Source organism: Electrona antarctica (genome assembly GCF_951216825.1).
Source record: "Electrona antarctica genome assembly, chromosome: 13".
Taxonomy (NCBI): Eukaryota; Metazoa; Chordata; class Actinopteri; order Myctophiformes; family Myctophidae; genus Electrona; species Electrona antarctica.
In genome coordinates, this window is record NC_136794.1 from 28,434,331 (window position 1) to 28,461,124 (window position 26,794).

The 26,794-nt window shown below is 41.6% G+C and overlaps 1 protein-coding gene across 2 annotated transcripts in view; it reads right to left on the bottom strand.

Moving 5' to 3' along the window:
- acvr2aa (activin A receptor type 2Aa) overlaps positions 1-26,794 on the bottom strand; it is a 68,295-nt gene that overhangs the window by 30,489 nt on the left and 11,012 nt on the right. For both annotated transcript variants that reach the window (XM_079517466.1, XM_079517465.1), the window contains exon 2: positions 9,748-9,973. In XM_079517466.1, the coding sequence (XP_079373592.1) occupies positions 9,748-9,973 (226 nt within the window). The remainder of the gene's footprint in view (positions 1-9,747; positions 9,974-26,794) is intronic.

A 26,794-nucleotide genomic window follows, 5' to 3' on the forward strand; every position in this document is an offset into this window, starting at 1 on the left:
AGCGTGACAGCATAAAACCGAAGGAGGGTATATGATGTTGTATCATGAGCTTCCTTTGAATTTGTTTAAGGCAATTGGTTGAGAACTCCTGATTTAAGGCATCGCTGGGTCTGTGGCTAAAGTGGAGGGTACGTTCAAAGCAGCCGAAGCCCTTAAAATTCAAAATTTATTATGCCCTTATAGGACTGCAGTGGACCCAATGCCCTCAGTCAGGCTGGGTTCACAGTGAATGCCTTCACACAGCTGCTCAGGATTGAAGGCTGGGCTCACAGATATAGCACATTAGATTTGTCATTGCATCATCGATGATGGGCAAGCAGCTTAGCTTTCATGGGTGTTAGGGGGTCCTCTGATCTGGAATGAGTTTCGGGAGGCACTCAAGCTTTCCATGCTGGCAACCTCTATAGACTCATAAAGTAACTCATATTGGACATTCGTGGAAAAGTAATATGTAAATGTGTTAAATAGCCGTCTACATCAAAAGCCCAAACCCACCAATGATTTGCCATGCAACTCCTAGCAAAATGCAACAACTTGCAACCATTACCCAATGGCAGTTGTAAGGAGTTGCATTGGTGTGGTTGACCTTAAAAAACGGTTTTATTGCAAGGATTTGCGACTAGTTGCATTGGTGCGGTTTGGGCTTAATATATTTATTGTATGCATTTTGTCGTGTCATTTCATTTGTATGTATTTACAAGGTCCTTCTGTAACTTAGACCCAGTTCTCAAGTGTGTCTCTCCTGTTAAAATAAAGGTTTCAAGGCCTGGGCAGTGGCTCAGCGGTCCAGGCACCCTGGCTTGTAGTCTAGTGACTAGACTCTACTAGCAGTGTGCTGTGGGTTCGACTCCCGATCCAGATGGACTTTACTGCATGTCATCCCCCATCTCTCTCCCCATCTCCTGCCATTTTTCGCCGGATTTTCGTTGTTGAAAGCTGCAAATACTTCAGCGTATGCTCTAAAGGTAATAAAACAATCTCGGCAGCGTAGAATATTTGATTAAATAGCGGGTAAAGCGTTTTATGGAGTCAAACCGTTAAAGGTGAAAGCCACAAACATTTGAAAAAATAAAGGTTTCACTCAATCACAAATAACCATTCGCCATTTTATCTGGCAGATAGTTTAAACTGACACCCATGAGCAGAAATATGATTTTTGTTGCCTGAGCAGGGCTCAATTGTTTACTAAAAAGGACCACAGAGACTAAAAGGAGTCTGGAATTACGTTACACACTGACCTCAGCACACAGTAGAGGAATGATTAGCGTTTTTATATATGGGTCAATAACAACTACAGAAACCTTAGTGAACTAGTAGTCTGGTATTAGCCAGATGATTAGATAAGATATCTAACGTATGAGGAACAACTATTGTAAAGGGGTGAAGGACTGCCCCCGAGAGGATTTCCATCACAGCCTAGACAATAAGAAGCTTACCCGAGTGTTTTCTCGGGCAAAAAACTTACAATTCAAACCCTGTCGCTGAAATTGACTATGTAAAATGATGGGCCTGACCACGTGAGACTAGTAAACCAGGTTAACATTACTGTGCTCTAAGGTTATATAACCGATATACTACTAGAATATATTTGCTGTGCTAGATGACATTTCCCCATTTTCATATCTCTCTTTCACTGATGCCACTACACTCACCAGCACTGATCTGCTTAGGTCATTTAATAGGGGCGGAAATCGCTAGGTACCTGCCCTGGCGATGCGATTACATATCGATTCAGAGGGTCACAATTAATTAGGCCACGATTTGATTAATCCTGATTAATCACTCACTGTTAATCACTCAGTCACTGTGTAAATAATAAACAAAGTGCTTTCTAATGATCTATTGAATATTATATTCTTTCACAGTGAACGTTTTAAACTCAAATCTTTGCTTCTGGGAACAAAATGTCGTCAGATGGGGGTTCGTGGCAAAATACAGAACAGCAATAAACAAACACTCAGGCCAGCTCCTCCCCATCAAACTCTTAGAAACATTAAGCAGTTTTTAAAAAAGAATGAATTCTGTACCAGCATACAAAAAAAGTCATGGGAACTCAATAAAACTCACACCGTGTGCAAGTTGTGTAAAGAAAATATAAATACAGTGGGAACGAGAGCTGATCCAAAGGCCCAGGGCGGTGCGCCGGTGCGCTGTGAGCTTGCAAATCTAATACTCTCTCTCCTGTTGTGACTGACTTTGACAGTGTGACTGAGTTCTTGTTCTTGTTGTCCTAGTCTAGTCTTCTTTGTCTGGTCCTATGCTTTTCTCTTTCGTCTCTCTTTCTCTGGACTGCGCCCCGGGTGCACTTCAAATACCAAACCTATGACCAATAACCTATTGGATGGTGCCATCTATCTTATAGATCACCGTTTCCAAAACAGTGAGTCGGGACATTTTTTGGGTCACGGCCCAATTTTTATGGGCCGTGGCCTGTGAGTAAATATCCCCTTTTTTACGTCTTCTACATTTAAAACAAATATATTATATGTATTTGATGAATAAAATCAAAGAAATCTAATAATTTTTCCACAAACACAGCGCCTTTATTCTTTTCACTAGATCCTCTTGGGCCTTGATCCAAAAGGTTTGGGAACAATTGTGATGCTTTTCCTGGTGTGCGACAGCCATGCAGGCACAAGGTGCACTTGATGCGCTTTTTGGTCCCACACCTCACTCCTGCTGCTATACTACCAGTACCAAGTAGGGTTGGGTTCTAGAACCAGAGGAATCTGATCAAACATCAAGGAACCAGAATCGGTTCCTTCACATCTGAAACAGTTTCAAGAACCGAGCTGTTATGTGGACTTCACGTCTGCTATACACAATTATAGTACCCGGGAGTTCTCAAACGCTTTACGGTAAATTAAAGGACCACCATGACTGAGAGTGTACAAATGGAACCCGTAATGGTCCATTTGGTTGACTTAAGGGTTCATTTGGAACCCCCTCATGTAACCCAGAGGGTCCCTTTACCTCACTTTAAAAATCAGTGAGGAATATATATATTGGGATATATATAAGGGAACCGTTAAGGAATCGGACCGTTAAGAGGGAATCGTTGAGGAACAGAAATCGTTACGATCGTAAAGGATCCCAACCCTACTACTGAGACAGATCCTTTGTTTTGGACCAGTCGTGGTGTAAACCAAAAAAAAAATCCAAACTCCAAGGCCGCATTTTCATTCACGGGACCTTTGGCGGGCAGACAAAAAAAGTGGGAAGAAAGGGGGAGGATTGTGCGTGTGGCGCGCTGTAGTTAATTAGCATGGTTTGCTTCCACGGCGGTTGACGCACATCAAAGATTCACTCTCTGGACAGGCAGAGAAAAACAATGAGCTCATTTACACATCTGCTTAAAACAAAAAAGGGAGTCACACTTCATGACCAAATTGGTCTTATGTTGTGTTGTGTGTGTGTGTGTGTGTGTGTGTGTGTGTGTGTGTGTGGGGGGGCTGTCACGATTATGCGATCAACGTTTGTGTCTCTGTTGTTGAACATTGGAACATTATGAATAGATCATTTAGATATACATTTCCGTTTGGCTTTTAGGCTTCTTAAACTAAGGTGGAGCAAATATGATAAATAACTTACATATTTAATAACTTAATAAAACTAAAATATACTAAGACATGAATAGTTCAAATAACAAGCTTTTGGAGATAAACAATCTTCAAAAGGTCAAAACTTTTTGAGCTTGTAGATATGCCATTTCCAGCATTTTTGAAAGCGTTTGAAAATATATGAACTTTTTTCAACATATCAATGAGTAGGATTATGCAAAATAATTGCAATTATCTAAAATAATTGCAATTATATAATAGGCCTAGTGGGGGGTGGAGGGTGGTGGTCTATATTTCGCTGGCTGTTTACATGTCGGTATAAACTCAAACTACCTGCTGTATTTGTTGGGTAATAACATGGAAGCAGGCCATGCCTGGGGAAAAAAAAGATTTATCTGGTTACTACAAGTGGGAGGTAAACGGGTTCAGCAGCATGCTAAGACAAGAGCCGCCAGGTAACTCAAGCCTTTTCAGGTCCTCGTGCTCTCGCTCTCCTCTGGTTGTCTGTCTTTTCCTCGCTGTCACGCTAGGAGAGTGAAATGTTTGCTGGCAGGCGAGTTGCACAGAGACGGAGCGGTGGGGGCCGAGATAACATCTTATTTGGGAGAATGGGAGGAAGGGGGTGAATGGATGAGGCTCAAAAAGCAAAACATGTTTACACAACAGGAGAGGAGTCAAGTGTAACACTTAAAAGAGTCAGGTGATCTAGTCTAGTCTGGCTCTGAAAGCTTCGGTTAAGGTTGTGGACACTGGACAGCGGCTAATAGGAAATGGAAGAATGGAGAAGTTCCACACTGACCTGGGGGCCGAGTTTGCAGGACGCAAACTGTTTATTTAAAACCCTTAACAAAAATCACTCGAGTGCAAAACGTGACTTGTTTTATATCAGTTCTGAGGGTGTTTGAACAAGTTGAGGCCGCTGTTCCACTCTGTCTGCTGCTGGCAAGCATCCATCCACACAATGCCTTTTCTACCAAGCTCCACGCTTCCCTGCACTCAACACCTTTCACATGACTCGGAAAGCTGATATCAATCCAAGTAAAGTGTCCCCAATAAATAGGCTTATCCATTCTTCTGCTCTCATGCCTTTTTTATGTGTGCAATTAGGTGAAATAAGCTATTTGGAGACACACACGGATAGGCAGTGACACACGCTAACTCCAGAACAGGAATGCCATCTTTCAGGAGCCCCTACCCCAAGAATTAAGGGTTTTATTTTTATATATATATATATATGAGAAACCCAACCCCCATTCACCTCTAATGAGAATACATCTAGATGATTTGTAAAGCTATCCTGTTCACACTCCCCATCAACAAATAATACTTGGTATGAACCTCCACCATCGGCAACGTTTGTCATTTCCAACTTCCCATCGCCTAATGCTGTGTCATACTTATGTTACAACAGTTTTTAAAATAGGTAACACATTGCACTTGTCAAATAAACAATCACCACTACACCATTATTATGCACTGTAATTTCATTGTCTCATCTTTCGGTTTTATTTTAACTGCTTGTTATTCTTAATTGTATTCAAATGTCCTTTTTATAATGCGTTTCTTTAATGCTCTGTGTCTTAATGCTTAATGTTTCGTGTAAAGCACTTTCAAATTGCCTTGTTGAGATGTGCTTAGTGTTGCATAGCCAGAGACGATCAGAGATCCTCTGGTGACGATTCGTTTATATCATCTCAATTCAATGCGGGGGCTTCGGATAGAACTGGGTGGTAAAACAGCATTGCCGAACTTTAGCGTGCTCTTTCATATTGGGATGGTATCCGTATTGTTTATTCAAAGCAGTGGGCACAGGTTTATTAGCGTTGGTTTTCTTCACTGTTCCAGCCCATGCTTTGACGTTCAATAGGCAGAGATCTATGATAATCCGGCTATTAGGGTTGGAATCCGGAACAAGATGAATCGGGAGGAACCGGATCAAACAACAAACCAGAATGGGTTCTATCACATTCAAACTGTCAGAGCTGGTATGTGAACTTCACGTCTGCTATTGTTGAGTGTAAAAATTAAACCAAATGGACCTGTGAGGGTCTCTTTGGTTCCCTCACTTTAAGGACCAGTGTAGTATATATAATATATACCCGTATTGGGCCGAATATAAGACAACTCTGATTATAACTCTGTTTTATGTGAAGCACTTTGGGTTGCATTTTATGTATGAAAGGTGCTATATAAATAAAGATTATTATTATTAAGAACATTGAATGTCAAATGGTCTAGTCCCCGATTATAATATAAAAATGTTCAGGATATTTCCATTGGAAAAAAACAGTCTTATATTCAGAACAATAGGATATATGAATACATAGGAATTGTTAGAGGTAACCGTTGCGTTAACCCATTTAGACCTGAGGACGATTCTACAAATGCCTTCTAAATCCTGACAATTATATTGTATTATTGGCCGCCGACCTCCATCTGAAAATATGTTGTTCAAGGGACCCCCCCCGGAAGCAAAGATTTGAGTTAAAAACTCTCTCTGAAAGAATATATATTCAAAGATTTGAGGCACATTTTTAAGATTTTTCAAAAATAGCAGATCTATACAAGCTCGTAGCGTGGCACTCGGTGCCGCGCTATGAGCTTGTAGATTAACATGATGCTTCAAACACCAAAAGGGGTTCCCACCCAAAATGGGTTAAGGTAAGGAACCCTAAATAAATCTCAAACACCTATGCCCGACAGAAATGTGCTATATACAAATATTTTTTTAAAGAAAATATAAAGTAACTTTCCTTGCCAATACCCCAATAGTCCTCATCATGGGTCATGGCAGGATAATAAGCGTAACCTCCACAATACATAGAGATCACTTGTATCATAGATAGACTAAACAATGACCACTGTGCTGTTTATGGATGAATATGTTCGTGTTCGAAAATGAACCCAGTGATGCAACATTTTCCACATCTTTGGGGGGAGGGGGGTCCAGCCGATAAGCAGCTGCTGTGGAAGGAAGCAGCTAAAATTAGGGCCGTTCTCCTGCCCCGTACTGTGGATCGGCGTACATACATTAACCACTGTCAACCTGCTGTCCCTATTGTGGGCATGTTTAATAATTGGTGAAGACTAAAAAAATGCTAAAAAATAAATAAATAAATAAAAAGATCTACAAGCTCACAATGCATCACAATGCGACACGTTGTGAGCTTGTGGATCTGCTATTATAGTAGATAGGCCATCTATCATTGAGCTACCAGATAACTAGAGCCTGACTGCTTGCTCAGGCTTGGGTTCAGGTCAAAATGTGTGTAAAATCCTGTGTCTAGGTGAGACATGACCTTTGACACAATCTACTGTAAATGTCTCGATAGAAGAGCAGGGAGACAAAATTAAAACGCTCCAATTGTATACGTTACCGGTATATTATATACATACTCCACCATACAGATTGGACAAATTACATTTTGAGCGGTGCCTCCGCTCCAATACACAGCTATGCATGTCCCTATGTATGCATGTATGTATGTGTGTGTGTGTGTATGTATGTGTGTCTGTCTCCGTGTCCAAGCACGGACAGCTACCACACCTAAGTGGCCAGTACAGTACAGAGTAAAGTGGCACAGAGCAGCTGGGTGTGCAGTGTGCACTATGTTGTTCCGGGGACCCCCACAAGGTAACTGTAATTTCTCAAAGATTGTTTTCCAAAAATAATAAGTACAGTAGAGAGCACAGTACACTACTATACAGTATACAGAGCACAGTACAGTAACTATAAATAAATGTATAGTTGCACCTTTCAGTTCACAACTTCACACGTGTGATTTTTATTAATTAAAAATAAAAGTGACATAGCGCCGCTTTAATATATGGACACAAAGCTAGTCAATCATTCCAACGGACTGAATTTCTGAATTCAATGTCCTCCTTATTTGAGGCTGACATCACCTGTTCACGACACTGCACACCAATCAGAATCCTGCTTAGGTGCACCAGAAGCCTTGAAGCCGTTTAAGGTTCTTAAACATATTCTGATCAAGGACCCCAAATTGATATGTATTTTGCCGAGGACCCCCCCCCCCCCCATCTGAATATGTGTTGTGCCAGGGACCGCCAGATTTAAAGCAGATGTACAAGCTCTGTGCCGCGCAAGGTGTAGCAGTGAGCTTGTATATCAGCTATTTTTTAATAGCCAACGTATAAAATATGGATAAATGGGTTCAAATTATATGACATATTTTTGCTGGGGGCCCCTGGAACCCCCAACTTTGAGAATCACTGCGCTAGCGTGTTCTGGATGATAAGCCGTGTTGTGGTAATTTCTATTTTCTAAGCATTCCTTTTATGGTATGCTGTTACTCCAAGTAAATATTGAAATAATACTTACGTATGTCGTTAAAAAGGCAAATAACCCCCTAGCCTAGCTGTCTGCATGGCAGGCAACATTTGCCAGTGCAACAGTGAACATTAATACTACGAACCGGTTTGGAGCAATGAAGGGTGTCAACCAAATGGACTGGACCGCAGCCTAAGTTTATATTCTGAATCCCTAATTTGCTGGGATGCAGGACAGTGAGAGAAGACAAAAGGAAAACATTGTGAGGGCTAAAGCCTCTGGTTAATTCTATCATTAGAATCTTTAGTAAGACAAACCTATTGCAAAAGGCAAACGGGCAACAACAGCTGCATACAATTGGAATGGAGGGGAAAAAAGGTTATTTCAATCGAAGATATATTGAACTATGTGTGCGCAATGTGTTGAACTATATGCCGTGCTGACGCCATGGAATGCCCGGAATGGGCTTTTTACGCATGCTGTGTATCCTCTCTAATCTTATTCAATCAGCAAATGCAATCTGCATAGCCTGGAGAGCTGAAGCATGTGGCAGGCCAATGTGGAGTGTACAGACAGGCAGCATATTCAAGCTGCGCTGCTTACACATTACAATGAGCACTTGACTCTGGGGTGTCACTTTATACTTTAGGCCTATGTGCTACTGACATTAGTCAGTGGGCTAATAATAGTTATCTTCCCTTGTAAATGAGTGGATCCGTCATGAAAATGTGCCAGCTCAACAAACCTGTTGAACGGGACTCTGATGGCATTTATTTTCTTTTTTTGCCCTATAATGTATTTTCCTTTCCGTTATGCAATCCCCTAGTTTGTTTCCTTAGTATACAATAATGTGGATGAAGTTAGGTCAGCAGCCAAAAGTACTTTGGCTCGTGCCGAAACGTTGTGCACACAGCTTTCTCCAAACTAACTGAAAACGCATTTAACATTGCACACACAAATAACAATTTGTGAACGTGAAATGTCATATCCAGTATGTTGTTTACACTGCATTTATTACTTTATTAATAATTAGTTTGTTAAACCGAATTTGTATTAAACGTATTTCTTTATTTATAGTTTTGTATATATGCAGAAGATTTTGTGGCTTATACGTGTTTGTCTGTGAGGTGTTACTTGAGCGCAGAACACAAACATGACATGCACGTGTGTGTGTGTGTGTGTGTGTGTGTGTGTGTACTGTATGTGTGTGGGCGTGCGTGCAAACAACACGTGTGATAACGATACCTGCTGTGGGGCTGGCCAAGGGTGGAACGTAATTAAGTATGTTTACTCAAGTACTGTACATTAGTACAATTTTGAGGTACTTTACTGAAGTACTTCCAATCTATAATACGTTTACTCCACTACATCTCAGATACACATATTGTACTTGTATCGGAAAAGTATCGGTCCATATTTGTCATATCGGGTCATATCGGTATCTGCGAATATGCCAGTCTAACCACCGATCACACACAGGGGTAAGGGGTTGAAGGGGGTTACCACAACACTGATATTCGGTATCGGCTAACACAGAAATTGTGGTATCGGGATCGGAAACGAAAAAAGTGTATCGGGTCCATAGTTCCATAGTTACTTTTTTGATTTGACTTTAGCCCTCTATACATTTCGTCTCTAACACCCATGTTCACATTATTTTCCTGTGGTACTGGTGTTTTGTAGTGATTACATGAAATTGTCTGGTTAATTACAACATAGCGTTCTGTGAGCCCCTCATTATGTGGGTCAATTCTTGACTGTCGATGAAAAGATAATGTTCCTGGGCCAGTAGCTACAATGGTGGGACCAGTGATCTTCAACTTGCAAATGTCTTTTGTCTTAAATGTACTGTCCAATGAAGCATATGTTCAACAAGTAAATAAAAGACGCTACCTGTCGTAACAGTTGACATCGTCCAGCCAACAGCCCTGTTTGACCACCTCCACGGCGCCCGACATGTTCCTCCACGTAGCGAAGCAGTGCCGCCTCTTGTCCTTCTCTTGTCCTTGGGAGTTGCACGTCTCGATGCCGCTGCGGTTGGCACGGCTGTCCGACACCCCCGACGGGTTGTAGTTGTAGTGGACACACTCCTGCGTCTCCGAGCGACCCAGGATGGCACCTAAGGTGGAGATAAGCGCATGGAATGAAGCACAAGTTTTATCACACAACTGAAAATGTAATTACTGTGTTTAGTAGCCAACCAGAAGGAAGAAATCACAGATTGAGGCTTTAACCTCGAATGTTCTGACTGAGACCATTCATGCTTGTGGAAGATGCTTCTGCAAGTGTATTCTACCACTTGTTTGACCACCTAAAAATAAGTGAAAATAGCTGATCTACAAGCCCACAACACGTCGCAGTGTGACATGTTGTGAACTTGTAGATCAGCTATTTAGGATGCACACCATGCTTCCATAGAAGACGTGCAAATTCTACAGAATCCAAATAACTGAAATCACCACTACACTCTGTTGTGCTGTTAGTTGTAAAAAGCCAGCATTGTCATTCATGAATAGCTTATAATATTTAATGAAGACCGAATGCAGTTGCCTGAAAGCAAATTCCACTTGCCCAAACATTTATTTACCGTGCTTGCCATGGGTCAGGCGACCGTTAATGTCAACACATTGGCAAATGAAGACCCACTAGATATTAGGGATGCAACGGTTCTCTGTTAAATACTGAAGTTCACAACTTCACATCCATGGTTCAATACACCTGTGAATTGCAGATCTTAGGTTTTGCAATTACATTCCACTTTACTACTTTACACATTTCTCACTGCTAAAATGGCACTGTGTCCTTCCCGAGAAAACCCCTCCCTGCAAGTGAATCCAACAGTGTTGCTCTACAGAAATAGCTGATCTACAAGCATCACGACACGTTGTGAGCTTGTAGATCATCTATTTCCAGCGAACACCATGTGTATATAATTTAGCCTATTGCTTTGACATGACGTCTTGCCGCTGCACTCGCAATAGCGTGAGCTCATTGCCTCGTTCAAAAGTTGTGTTTCTCCAACACAATAGCTCAAACAAAGTACTCCTACTACATGACAGCAGAGTGGGACAACACTTGTAAAAGCACATGTTCTGTCCTTTATCCACTTAAAAAAAGCACAAAACTAATTTTATTTCTCTAAACTGATATTGTTCTTTCCCTCCTGCATGCTGATGTCAGTGACAAGGTTTTGTTTTCTCCCTTGAAATAATAACTAAATGCAAATAATAATTTTGTCATACTGGAAATATGTCTAAATGGAAAAACCTTTTTATTTTTTTAGTTCATGAGCAAAATAAGGAATTTGTGAAATATTTTACATTAAAGAAAAACATGAAACTGTACCGTCTGAAACCATGACCAAAAAACCAACGTACGAACCGTGGGTTAACTGAACCCTTGCATGCTTATTAGGTATTAGGCACCACGATCCATCCTTGTTGACCTGCCACAGAATTTCAGAAAGCCGTCTTCCAAGAAAGTGTCACGATTGATCTACACTTGCACTGCCATACTTGTAAAGGCTCCCAAGGCAGTATGACATCAATTAACTTCAGAGAGATCACCACTCGCTTCACTTAAGACACTGCGCGCTAGCTGACGATCGGGCGGAACCGATGTGATTGCAATGCGTGAGAAGTTCAACAGGCAAGTATACCATGCAGAACAGAAGCGTGTGTACGACGGTTTTGTAGTTTACTATTTTTACGACCAACCCCATTAGTCGTGCCGTCATGGCAGCAGTGTACAATGTGACCATTGCCATGATGCGGGGCCCTCCTGCCGGCCCTCTCGCACGCTCGCCTGCAGTCTGTAGCGCGAAGCGTTAGCCACACCGTCGCAGGGAACCGTTACCCATGCTGCTAAGGGGGACATCTGTCACCACCAGGCTCCAGTGCAGGGCCCGCCAACTGTGGCTCTGTAATTAACCAGCGCTGATGAACGCCTCAAGAGAGAGAAAGTCAATTCACGTGGCGTGGCCTACTGCTGCCTGGAAGACATGAAGGATGACAACTTTTTTTTGGTAATCTTCTAAGACCATCTGTTTCCCCCCAGCACTCAGTGTTTGTAAATTAACTGTTGATGATAGAGACGTACCGATACCATTTTAGTTCTTCCCAAACCCGATTCTGATACCCACAACTTGGGTATCGATCTGATTCCAGTGTGTAATTTAAACACATCTAGGACAGTGGTTTTCAAAGTGAAGACGAGGGACTCTCAGCTCCTCTCATTTAAAAAAGGTTTGCAAACCACTGATCTAGGAATTGGAAAGTGAAGCTATACGTTAGTAAAATAATAATGTGAAAAGTAAAGTAAGTATAAAATAGTCATGAAACGGTGAAACTGAACCATTCAAAACTATTACTGTAAATGAAAACATTGTGTCATAAATGACATGGTATCGGATTGGCACATATGGCATACTTGCTAATACTAGCATCCTAGGCAGTATTGGCAGCTTTTCCGATATTGGTATCAATACAACTCTATTTGATAATGTTTTTCTTTCATTCTCTCCCCATTTAAGTCATTGCCAATTCCCCCCATATGGCCTATAAAAGTCAACTTCACTGCCAAGCCCTACTTGTTGGGTCTTAGAGGGGGAGGAGGCGGAGAGAAGGGATGTAATCGTATGACATTCCACAGCATGGTACGTTATCTACCAAATAAATACTTATGTGGTAGTACACTACTACAGGGGTTCTCAACGTTTTTGGCCGGGGACCCCCGAAAATGTTTTGGCAACGTCTCGGGACCCCTGCCCCGCCCCCTCCCGAACCCCCATTATAAATTGACTGCTACAATAACCTTAAACCATTTTGGGCGGGAACCCCTTTTGGTGTTTTAAGCATTGTTATAATTTTTTTTTTGAAAATAATTTGGGGACCCCCTAAAATAATTTGGCGACCCCCCGAGGGGTCGCGACCCACGGGTTGAGAACCCCTGCACTACTACACTCTCCTTTTAATTAAATGTACTATGGCCCATGGAAATACAAATCAAAACAGTTATTTTCCTTAAAAAAATATTGCTTTTTTGAACTATTAGGAGTCGTTGAGATTTAGGGTTGCGGTGGTGTGAAGATTTTCCCGATCAATTAATAAAGCCATATTAACTTAACTAACGTTGTGAACAAGTAGGTGTCCTACTCAACACTCCTGCCATTGGGTTATACAAGTAGACAGAAAATATAGCCAATCACAGCCCTAGGCAGCCATGATGTCAGAAACAGGAAATAAACAGCAAGTTGGTTGAGAGTAAATCGTGTAATCTCATCTACTGCAGCTGGTTGTTAAGTAAATAAAGCAAACATACTCCTGCTCGTACAAAAAGGCTGTTGTCAAGTAAACATTAAGAGCCTTCTTTCTACCTCTACTGTCGTTACATAGCAAGTCAAATGACTCCGTTGTGACTTGTGCTGTGAGCAGCAGAATCATAGACAGACTAGTCACATAACGATAATGATAATATTACAAATTAGTTACAAGTAACCATACTGATATTGTGACTAAATGACAATTGTTGGTCCACCCTGAAAATATCCTTATTGTTAACTACAGCTGCGTTCACACGGGAAGATGCAAAGATACATTCATTTTCAATGGAAGCCAGCGACATGAAGATACAAAGATACATCCGACGCATGTAGCTGCTGCAAAAGCTACAACCGTGAGCTGAATGTTCAGCTCATTAAAAAACAGGAAATGTCAGCAGCCCAGCACTGATGGAAATTGCATTCAGGTACTTTCTTATTCAGATAGACATGGGCAGTACTATCTTGTTCAGATAGACATGAAAGCACTAACAATCTAATTCAGATAGACACAGGAAGCACTAACTATCTTTAGTCCTGTGACGAACAGTCAAAAAGTGCTTTAGTTTTCGAGATACCCCTACCGGGCTTAGGACCAAACACAACATAGTTTTTCCTCATCTCTAAGGCCTCCCATACATGAAATGGATTCTTGTATAAAAATATTTTACTGCAAAAGTGGTGAAATTGATATTTAAAGTTATACACCCCAAAGTAAAAATACAGCCTGTCTGTCTGGGGATTAAGGCATATAAACTCATGTAGATTCACAATGGAAGCTCTGAGAGGTTTACAACTTGGCATACCTGAAGCCAGGACATCCCTCTACATTCTAGAAAACGAATAATGTCAATATGTGAATGTAAATATGAGATATAGACATTTGAACACATACCTACAATAGGCGGAAATGTAAATCTATGTAGAGTGTCTTCTTTACTTTGTAGTGACTCTGACATGGATTGTCATAGCAACACATATGAGGGCTTGTATGGAAGGTGTGGTTCTGCTGAATCGAGCAATACCAATTGTGTAACTGTAGCTTGAATACTTGTGGAGTTATGGCACTAAACGTATATGGTTTCCCAAATGGGAGGAAATAAAGCAGTCCTAATGAAATCTACAGTATCAAACAGATTCGTTTTATTTTGACTTCACTTATGCAAGGGTGGTGAAATTATAACAAATTCACGTGAGTAGAAGTCCCTAAAATATATGAAATGTCACAAATGAGAAATTGTGTATATATAAGTATATATGCAGCTTCAACAATAGTAGGCTACAGAGAGAAATGCAGCCCTACAATAGAACTACCTAACTATTATTTAGCACACCTGGATGAGGGGAAACCAAGCTCAATGCTCAATGTTATCCTCATACCAGCAAGTCATTCATTCATGTAGAGTTGATATAATCATTTAACATGTTTGCTTAAGGTAAAGTTGTATTTAGCTTCACCGCATCTGCATTGTATTGCCTATGGCTTTCTTCATAAAATGTAAATCATTGCAAATATTTTGGAATATGAAAAGGATATATATTTGGAATAATGGCAAATCAAGTAGCTATCTGACCTAGCTTTAAGTTCCATTTAGTGTAACATACTAACAGAGCATGTCCAGTAGCCATTGACAATAGTAGAACCCTGACACTGTAGACCTTAGGGCGAGAAAAGGGCGAGGTCACATGCATGCATCAGCCTGGGTGACAGCAGACTGCTGGGCGAGCGCTGGCGCTTTGGCATGGGGAGTCAGATCAACATATGGAATTAATTATGTACTGGCCATATATGGAGCGTGTCTTGAGTATACAGGGATTAATGGGGTCAGATCAACATACAATATGGAATGTCAGAACAGGTCAGCTCCATTTATGGAGATCTAAGGGTTTGAGGTTTGAGGTCAGATGTAGAGTTGCTGGCCAATATTGATGACATCAGGGATCTCCATATATGGGCATTCTTATATATGGTCTTAATATTGATGAGGGATCTCCATCCCTGATGATGTCACAAGGTGACTATAACTAACTGACTGACAGTGACAGGACATTTATGTTTTCATAGTAAATGTGATGTGTGGTCGCTATTACAACATGGTTAAAAAAACATCCAAATACAAATAGAAAAAGGAAAGTGACACGGTCAATAATGTCAAAACCTCCGCAGTAGAAGACCTTCAACACTGAATGTTGCTCAACAGAGAAATGATGCTGATGTTCATAAAACCCTGGCTCCATATACCAACACTAAGCTCTCGTAACCTGATCGTATGAAGATAAATATCATACAATATATAACCTCTGACTGGGAGTTATAATGACATACTGAGCTCTGAGGAAGATGTGATGATGGTCTAAATACAGGAAAATCCTGGAAACTGAAGGAAAATCTCATACATTACAATTTGAATTGTAGATTGAGCTGAAAGGTCTGATGTGGTATGCTCTGAAAGTGTGCCCATGGGATATGCACTGATAGAAGCTGCACGTCCAAGAAAAATCACACCCGTGTGAACTGAGTGGTGTAAGGTCTTATATAGACTGATCAGCTGTGGTCTGACGTAATGTCTGACGTAATGAAATCACACCCGTGTGAACTGGGTGACCATAGCAACCGTGCTCATTTTTTGAGCACAGACAGACAGACAGACTAACAAAGCCAGTTGTAGGAGTGGTTTACACCACTCAAAAAACAGCTGTATAGAGCTTCAGATATATTGATGAAGAAAATCATGGACCAGTGTCTTCAGTATGTCATCATAACGCTTAGTTTAGTGTCATCACTTTCATTTAATTAAATTAAAATAGGTGAACATTTGGTCTGCTGTTCTGATTCTTTGTTTTGTCTGGCAGCTGCTTTATTTCCTTTAGAGGTTTAAGGTAGCTTTTATGATGTTTATATAATAAAAGAACAGCCGACGATACAACTTAATCAACCTTCCTCATTGTCTCTGTTACTATTATCAACCTTATTCAGTCTTCTTGATGAGACTGCATGGTGCAGGCATACTCTCACTCTCAACATTTGCTGTTCTGACTGGTGTAGTTTGCTCAGCAACATGATACATGATAAGATATCTTTAATTTGAAGGAAAGTATATTTTCTGTATTTGGAGCCAGGGTTTTCATCATCATCATCATCATCATCATCATCATCTCTCTGTTGAGCACCATTTAGTATGTGTTGAAGGTCTTCTGCTTTGGGGTTTGTGACATTATGGATCTTGTTTCTTTACTTTTTCTAAATGTTTACCACAGATGATACAAATATTTGGATCCAATGTTTGTACATCACACTCCATTCTGGTAAAAACAGAAGAAAAGAAAGACAAATACTTCAGGTTCAGAATTCATCAATCAACTATGTTGTGTCCGACCGTACACTACTATAGTTAGGTACTGTGCACAGTAACCATGCTGTTACAAGTGATACTAATGAACCATTCTGGTGAAACAGAGTCTGGGCTTTTCTATTATGCTACTGGACAGGATCTGTTACACTAAATGGAGCTTAAAGTTAGGTCACTCCAGCTAGCTAAATAGCTACTAGACTTGACAAGGTTCATCTGCTCTTTTCACATTCCAAAATATTTGCTGTGTCAGTTTATGAAGAAACCCATATAGGCAACACGATGCAGATAGAGCAGATGGAGACAAATACTGTAAAAAAATATTATGTAAAATGATATCAACTCCTACAGAAATGAATGACTTTAATTGCATTGTTCCATAAGTCTTATTAATACTGGTATAACTTAAGAGGGACACAGGACATGGGGATACTGGTATAACTTAAGAGGGACACAGGACATGGGGATACTGGTAGAACTTAAGAGGGACACAGGACATGGGGATACTGGTAGAACTTAAGAGGGACACAGGACATGGGACACAGGACATGGGGATACTGGTAGAACTTAAGAGGGACACAGGACATGGGGATACTGGTAGAACTTAAGAGGGACACAGGACATGGGGATACTGGTAGAACTTAAGAGGGACACAGGACATGGGGATACTGGTAGAACTTAAGAGGGACACAGGACATGGAGATACTGGTATAACTTAAGAGGGACACAGGACATGGGACACAGGACATGGGGATACTAGTAGAACTTAAGAGGGACACAGGACATGGAGATACTGGTATAACTTAAGAGGGACACAGGACATGGGACACAGGACATGGGGATACTGGTAGAACTTAAGAGGGACACAGGACATGGGGATACTGGTAGAACTTAAGAGGGACACAGGACATGGGACACAGGACATGGGGATACTAGTAGAACTTAAGAGGGACACAATGGGGATACTGGTAGAACTTAAGAGGGACACAGGACATGGGACACAGGACATGGGGAAAATATGAGAATTGATTGTGTTTGTTTTGTATAAGGGATGTGAAAAGTTACTGTACATTGCTTTTCTAAATAAAGTAAACAATAAAAAATGAAAATTGTGGAGGGCAGAGATCCAGGAATCCTGAGTTGGTGTTTGCTAGACTCTCGCAGTAACTAATGACTTGCTGTTATGAGGATAACATTGATCATTGAGCACCCTCATCCAGGTCTGTGCTATATAATAGTAGTTCTATTGTAGGCCTGCATTTCTCTGCAGTATTGTTACAGCTGCAATATTCTTTTCACAATTTCTCAAGTTTGGGATTTCATACATTTTGGAACTTCTATTCAAGTCAATTTGTTATAATTATTCCACCATTGGTGAAGTCAAAATAAAACTAGAAAGGTGCAAGTCTGGGAAATTGCAAGTGTGGTTGCACTGACGTGAGTCACAAAGCATATAGGGACCTGGGAACTGAATTCCGTCTTACCGTTTGTATTCTATATTGTGATGTCATGTGAAGCATGACAACAGTGACAACAGTGTGTGAAGCATAAAAGCTTCACTTTTCTGTTGTGCAAAAGTTAACACAAATCACACCTGTGTGAAGTGAGGGGGGCTAATATATTAAAGTCTAACTCATGTTGATTAGGTGATGTAATGGTGATGTGAAACAGACGGTGTAAACACATTAAATGCCATTAACAATAAAGAGACACTATGACGCAAATGTTCCCTTTATTGGCAATGGCGTTTTCAAAAAAAACATTGAACAAAAAAAACCATTAAACCTCCCTCAAAAAGCACCTTGCTGGCAAAAAATATCGGACAGAGAACAATAGTGTGTTGGTGTTGCCTAGAGCAACCACACTAACTAATACTGTCGATTTCATTAGGACTGTTTTATTCCCCCCATTTGGGACACAATGTACGTTTAGTGCCATAACTCCACGAGTATGCAAGCTACAATTACACAATTGGTATTGCTGGATACAGTAGAACCACACCATTCCTACAAGCCCTCATATGTGTTGCTATGACAATCCATGTCAGAGTCACTGCAAAGTAAAGAAGACACTATACAGATTTACATTTTCGCCTAATGTAGGTATGTGTTCAAATGACTATATCTCATATTTACATTCACATATTGACATTATTATTTTTCTAGAATATAGAGGGATGTCCTGGCTTCCAATATGCCACATTTTAAACCTCTCAGAGCTTCCATTGTGAATCTACATGAGTTTATATGCATCAACCCCCAGACGGACAGGCTGTATTTTTAGTTTGAGGTGTATGACTTTAAATATCAATTTCACCACTATTACAGTAAAATATTTGTATACAAGAATCCATTTCATGTATGGGAGGCCTTAGAGATGAGGAAAAACTATGTTGTGTTTGGTCCTAAGCCCGGTAGGGGTATGCCAATTTCTGGGGGCCATTGTCACAGTACTACTTATTCATGGGCAGCACTAGGGCTGCAGTGGCTCAGGGGTAGAGTGGTCGGTGGCCGGATGGGAACCGCAAGGTTCCCAGTTCGATCCCGGGCTCCTTCCCGGGCTCCCCTAGAGTTAGTTTCGAAGTGTCCTTGAGCAAGACTCTGAACCCCTAATTGTTCCCGATGTGCAGGTTGGTGCCTTGCATGGTTTCCTCCACCATTGGTGTGTGTGTGTGTGTGTGTGTGTGTGTGTGTGTGTGTGTGTGTGTGTGTGAGAGAGAGAGAGAGACACGTGCGTGCGTGCGTGCGTCTGGGTGAATGTAATACACAATCTATGTAAAGAGCTTTGGATAAAAGCGCTATATAAATGTATCATTTACCACTATCTTATTCAAATTCTCACTCACTGGTGAGCTAATTGATGTAATTTAATTTTACATTATTAAAATGTGCAACAATACCATGTGTGCGAAATGGCATATGGTACCAATAAAAGTGGTTGTTTAATATGCCCGTAGGCCCACCTATTTACATCCCTAGTGTAAATAACCACGTGTACTCTCATGTACATGGAGCCGTCAGGCTTCTTCACCTGCCAGTGGGATGTTTGACTGGGAGGTCAAACATGACCTGATGAAGATCCACAGGATCGAAAAGTTGCCACTTGCCAGACTAACTAACTAAGTATGTATTTTATTTGTACCATATATGGTGTGCGGGCTCCATCCATCTTTTGACTGAGGTCATAACACAGAAGATCATGGCCAGCCCTCCCAGTTCCACTCCCTACGGAAACAGGCGCTCTGAGCAACCTGTAAGAGTGCAGTGACCGAGAACAACCTCCCCTGCTAGCTTCCCACCCTCAAACCCAGCCAACTGTGATGGTTGGAGCAGCCAGCCATGCCGGAGGCCCACCCGGATGCCCCTAATAATCATAATGATATTGAACCTGTATTGTGGATAGAATGCTGTGGATACAATACTGTGGTGATTCCCCCCCCTATATTAATCATAATATAGGTTCTGAAGATGTAAAGAAGATGATATATTCTTTCACATACGTCGCAGGGCTGCAGAGGAACTCGTGGTGACAGAGAACCCACTGCATCGGTCGGCACTGTGATTTATTGGCTCCTGTGTCTGATAAGAGGGTAATGGGATAGCGGTCCCATTCAGCCCGCTGAATCTCTCCTACTCAGCATAATCACAGCATGGGAAGGCGGGGAGGGGGGGGGTTGGGGTTCTGTAGGGTCCTTTACTGTGCAGTTAGCTACACTATACTGCAGCACAGCCCTTTGAGCCAAATGTGTCCTAAAATGGATGAGATGTCAATGCAATGACGACATGTTGGGCTCACTGCTGCACTCGAGTTACTGGGTGAAGTTGTGCTGAATTGTAGCGATACTGTGACATGCAAGAAGACAGCAGTAAGAAGACAGCAGTAATAAGTCAAAGTGTGTGATGCTTTTCCTTCTCCTGTTGTGCATGTAGTTTGGCCACTTCTCCACGGCAAACGGCATTGTTAAATGGGATTGTATGGTTCCACTGGGTATAAAGGCTAGAGGCCGACTTCATCTAAAGCTGGGGAGGCTCAATGAGCAGGTGTCATGACTCATAGATCCAAAGACTGAGTCCCTCATCTTCAGCCCAGTCATCTAAACCACACATCACGTGACTACAGCACAATGAGCACATAGGAAACTTCACACTGGGGCAAAGTCCTCAACTCTCAAACACAGAAAAAAACAACAGAACAAACAAAATCATTTCTCTTTTTTTTGTAAACGGGCTAATCCTAGGCTTATATAAACACCAAGGAGAGGGATCTTGAATATAAAGTACGAAACCCTCGCCTGCAGGCACCGTATGGGTTTTGAAGAAACAACAATATAAGCTGGTTTTTGTGGTTAGCCCCAACAAAACCTCAAGTGGTTCCTCTGACCGACAAAAACAGACTCATTCAGTCAAAGGATGTGGCGGGTGTGGTTTGACAATAACGCTTCTGCAAAGACGCCGTGAGTGATGTACCAACTGTGTCACACACACACACACACACACACACACACACACACACACACACACACACACACACACACACACACACACACACACACACACACACACACACACACACACACACACACACACACACACACACACACACACACACACACACACACACACACACACACACACACACACACACACACACACACACACACACACACACACACACACACACACACACACACACACACACACACACACACACACACACGGTCCTTTTTTTTATTTTAATTACATTAACCACTTGAACTAGCATCCCTATTCTGGGGGGGAACATTAGCCAAAAATACACCTGCAAGGTAGAAGCTTGTAGATTATTTTTGGTAAAGTTTGGTGTAGAGGGGAAAAAAGAGCAGACAAAGTACAGAGTGAAAATTTACACAAGATAGTCTATGAAGCCATCTATAGTCTATAGCAGGCGTGCACACACTTTTTGACTTGAGAGCTGAATTCAAAATGGCTTTGGAATAGCGGCGCTGGCATTACATAAATAAGACAAATGCACTCGAAATGCGAATTAGAGGGGGAGAAATGGAATAGATAGGGGTTTTTTGTACTTCATTTGTAATGCTACCGATGTTTGTGCACAGCAACACTTGAAAACTAAATACAGGCCCTTATTGATGTCAATCAATCAAGTAACCTTAATTCAAGTGGCATATGCCAAATAGTTTTTTTTATATTTAAATATTATTTAGGGGCATGTTGTGATCTACCTGCACAGCCTTTGTGATTTTGGGAACCCCTGGTCTATAGTATAGTAGAGGTCCCTGCTTCCTCTCTCTCCTTGGCCTGAAAAAACAGTCAAGGCCGCTGCTGTAGGGTATATAGACCGGACCAGACAACACTACAAAACAGAACAATCACCATCTCTTTTTGTTTTAAATAGGTGGAAGAATAGACTTCTAACTGGAGCTAAAGCGAAACATTTAGTTTGGAGCCTTGAACTTGCATTTCAGAGAAAACAGCCATTAACTGTGCCTGACGTCCAAAACTAAGCACTTTTTTAAATAAACCTTAGGGACGGACACAAGGCAGCATTCTTCATCCGAGGCTACTTCAAGTCATTGTTTGGAATAGTACAAGGAGATATTTTGAGAGCACACACACAGGAGGGAGAAAATAGAACCACCTGCCTTAGGTTAGCAGCAGGCAAATAGGCAGACAGCCAGATTAGAAGAAGAAACACCAGGTTTTCATTCCTCCCATGTCTAACAAGGGGCCAGGGTTGTACAGGGGACGTACAGTGACATTTGTGCTGACAATCAATTATGAATGAGTCAAAAGTGGCAGCCAAACATGGAACGCTGTGAGCCTCGGGGCCAGAGATGTGGAAACTGGTCACGCAGGTCGAGTGAGGAGCTGGCGCCAAGATGGGGAGGGGGGGCAGCTGCTGCAACATACTAACAATGCTTGTTCACGTGCCAACCCAGAACGCCAGTGCTTCAGGAGATGCTCACATTCTATTCATCTATGCCATGTTGCCGCAGTCTGATTTGACCCCCATGGGGGTGAAGAAGATGGGGTGGGGCTTTTCAGTAGCATGGGCCTTTCCAACTTCTGTGACTCAGGTTTCAGCATGGCAGCAGAGTTCCTTTTCTCTCTCTCCGGACTCCTTGTTCCCCTTTTGTCAGCTTCAATGAAGTTTCACATCACCACATGGTGCCTTTGAACTTGCTGCTATTAATAAGTTGAGCTGGTCCTAGGAGATTCCCAGTAGTGCACTACAGGAGATACTGTACAGTTAATGAGATTAATGCAGTGACAGAAAATACCCGGTCTAAGATTACGGTACAGGAATCACACCAGTAAACAATCTTTTGTTTAGTTTTTGTTATCTTAGAGGCTAACGAAAGCCCCACTATAAAACCACCTAAAGGCATAGCAATGTTACAACACCACAGGTAAAAGAATAGCAGTTGTGCCCATGGCTAAACCGCTTGTTTGGAGCTCATTTAAATCTCTCTCCTACATTCATTTTTATACAGCGGCCCAGCAAGTCTCTCTGGTCTAAAATAACCACTTTGTCGCTGTCGGGCAGAAACCTTCCATCTCTCCATATTTCATCTCTGTATGCTCATAAATGCAATGCCCTTTGTCGAAATTGAAATACATGTTGTGCAAAAGCAATGGAAATATCCGATCCACAAGCTCGCACAATGTGTTGCAACTACTTGTGAATGTACCATTTATTTATTTTAAGATTTGATAACAATACAATTACAACCATGCAGAGATTGTGACTACCATAAATGACAACTGCTTGTCCGCCCTCAGTACCTTAAGAGGTAAGACAATATCTTTATATTACAGTTAGTGCTTGGTGTGGTGTGAATGACCCTTTATGGTCAGCTTAGCGCATTTAAAAAGAAAAGAAAATCCAAGGTTTTGCCTATAATGATTGACATGCCCAAAATAGTGACGACAGACTGAAAGTGGTTAAGTATGTAGTAGGTTTCATAAATATTTAAACAATTAAAGTATTAACACTACCATAAAGAGCTTGTGACCAAATAATAATTACATGGATATATTGAAACATGTCCTTGTAAGTAATGGTTTTGGACATGCAAGGTCTCTGACAGCTTCCTTTTTTAGGCAGCACAAAAAGCTATAGTAGTGTCTAACATGCACTGAAATAGCACTGGAACGGCATACGCTGTGGAGTCCATTCAATTGTCTATTTTAACAAGAAAAGTGTAACTGCTCCACTGCACGGAAGCTTTGGATGAAGAAAATTATTTTAGGGAGGAATTAATTTACTAATTGCCCCTCGGTGCGGATAAATCCGGGGGATTAGTTCCAGAGACACAAGTCGCCATTATCAGGATTACACAGAATCTGCCGGAATTACTGTCACATCCACGCGTAGGAGATGAGGAGGAGGAGAAACCAGAGGAAGATGTGCATCAAGCCAGGTCTCTGAGCTATGATTACACAGATCTGGGGCAGTGAATTAAGTTGGACAAATTGACCCGTCTCGGGTGCATCACACAGATCATGGAAGGGGGACCCCACCCAGCTTTAGTCACCGTTGAGTACTGACCTGGGGTGACAGTTGACTTGGAGGTGAAAAATGCTGAGGTGGCAATTCCCCTGTGTTCATTCATTCAGCAATAGTAGGCCAAACTGCCACCAGTTAAAATAAAAATAAAAATAAAAATAAAAATAAGTGAAATAAGGCCATTGCAGGTCAATTTCATTTAGCTTGATATGAAAAGGGTTGCAAACCACTGTGTTATATTACCCTTCTGCCTTCTGGCAGTTATCTGCGTCAAGGTGTCCTGAGCAAAACCTTTAGCTGCTCTGACCCTATGCTCAAGTCTGACCACTTGGGCAGCTATGAGTTGGGTGAAGCTGAATCAAATAATAGGTCTAAAAATATATTTTCCTGGCAAAACAAAAAGTGTTAACACATGCACAACAACAGTCGGTAGGCAAATCAGCGTTTCGGATAGCGGCCTTCACATCTAGCCTTGCGTGGCCAGCCTTCAATCTGCCTTTGAAATGCATATTGTCCCAGGCAGATTGAGTCCAGTGTCGCTAAATTGTAGTGTTGTCAAAAATATCGATATATCGATAAATATCGATAATTATAAAATAAAAACGGTTCAATATGAATTCCCCGTGGTATCGATCTATCGATACTCCGTTTGTTATAACGATACTCCGTTTGTACCTCTGCCGTTGGTGAAGAAAACACTTGCGCAACAGCCGGGGCCAGTAGCACACACACACGGCGCAGCCTGACTGGAACGCAATGCATGCAGGCTGCAGCCCCTCCCCTCTCCACTCTGTCTCTCTAGCCATGTGAGTGTGCTACTGTTGCTGAGCTGCTCTGGTGCGAGTATAGTTAAGAAATATCCGGGTATGCTTATCAGCTTTACGGTTAATTTGCATAATAATAAATGCGTGTTCTGATCTTAAATCCCTTTTATTTTATATCGTTTTTAGTAATAGTACAACATAAACATTACAGAGACTGTAGTTGTCACTGTACAATACTTTAAAACAGTTGTCATGTTGCACATATGCCTAAAATTGCTGTTATTTGCGCCGGCCAGCTTGTCACACTCCAGGCTGCATGAACAGCAGCGCTCGGGCGCTGTTTTCTGCCCCCGCAATGTCGTTGTCCCAAAGTTCTCTGTTGTACTTCAAATGGCTGGTTGGCTACAACGGTAGCTTTGCGGTAGTCAAAACTTAAGCGAGTGACAGCGAGACGAGATTAACACAACATGTCGACCGTATCAATGCAGAGACCTACTTGGCATTATTAAATCCATGAATGGCCTGGAGGTAGAACGTTTAAGGCCGCCGCCGCTTCCTCCTCCTCCTCCTCCTCCCGGCTATCAAGTTAGCCATGTGCTATCGATGTTTGAGGGTTTTCTCGTCAGCGAAAAGTCAACAAACAGAACACGGTGACATGCATGCTGATCTTCCTTAATAATAAAAAAAGGCTTAGCCCATGCGTCCAGTGGCTTTATAGATATAGGCTGCTCAGATCTGGACTGGACTTATTTATGTTTTGGACTAGAACAGGCGGACCTCTGTACTGTAGACGCGCAGATGCATGCATGCAGATGCGATGCGTTGTTTATTGATGATTAAGCCTACAACAATTTATTTATATTGTTAAATGTTGCTTTTTTGTTTGTCTTTTTAAAAGGAGCATAAATAAATGTATACCATTTCGTCTACCAACTTTAATTATGTAGCCTATACATGCATATTACATTTGGGGTAGCCTATTAAAAAAAAATTAAAAATCAACCAATTATCCGTTAATGACCCGGTTAATCCTGTCGGCTAACCGGATGGGAAATTATCCGTTACCGACATCCCTACCATAGACACTTGCCCAAATGTGCTGACTTCATCACATTTGTGATGACGGCTATGGCCATTTTTAGCCCAAGGACTGTTTTCCTGTTTTTCTTTTTGTATTGAATTGTATCGTATCGTATCGAATATTGATATTTTTCAAAATATCGATATCGAAGTTAGAAATCCAGTATCGTGACAACACTACTAAATTGTGGTCGTATTTCGCGGACCAGCAGTAGTGGAGGACCAACCAGGGCCCAGTATGCAAATATAGGCTTACCAGGCTATAACCAACCAGGGCCCACTATGTGTGTGACGTGGTTGTAGGTCTAACGTACCAATAGTGTCCGTTTGAATCTTTTTGTAACCGCCCCTTGGATAAAATCAAAACACTGAGGGGACCCAGACTAATATCCACGCAGTGATATTAGTATGGCTACGCGACGCTACCTCACATCTAGAGTTCAGATACAGAGATCACGATATATGGGCACAAAAGGGACACCGAAAGACAAGTACAATGTACAACGGGTACTCTGACAAAGCCCCACCGACACTATGACTCAGACATACCGGTTATGAAAGAATGGTATGATTAATGTATACTCATATGACAATGTGTATTGCATCGAAAATAGCAGATCTACAAGCTCACCACATGTATCGCTATGTAATGTATGTGTTTGTATATCTGCTATTTGTATTTTCAGGTTTAGGATTCAGTTCAGGTCAAAAGATCATGTCATACTGGGTAATTTACTTTTATTTTTACTGTGCCACTTGACCCCCCAGGAGTGTGTGTGATGACTGAAGCCTAGTAATGTTTGCACAAAGTTCAATGCAACGTTAGCCTGGAGGGACAAGTGCTCTGTGATTGGCTAGCTAGTCCATTGCTAGGCGCCAACCACTCAACCAATCCATCATCTCTTTCATCCCATAGCCTG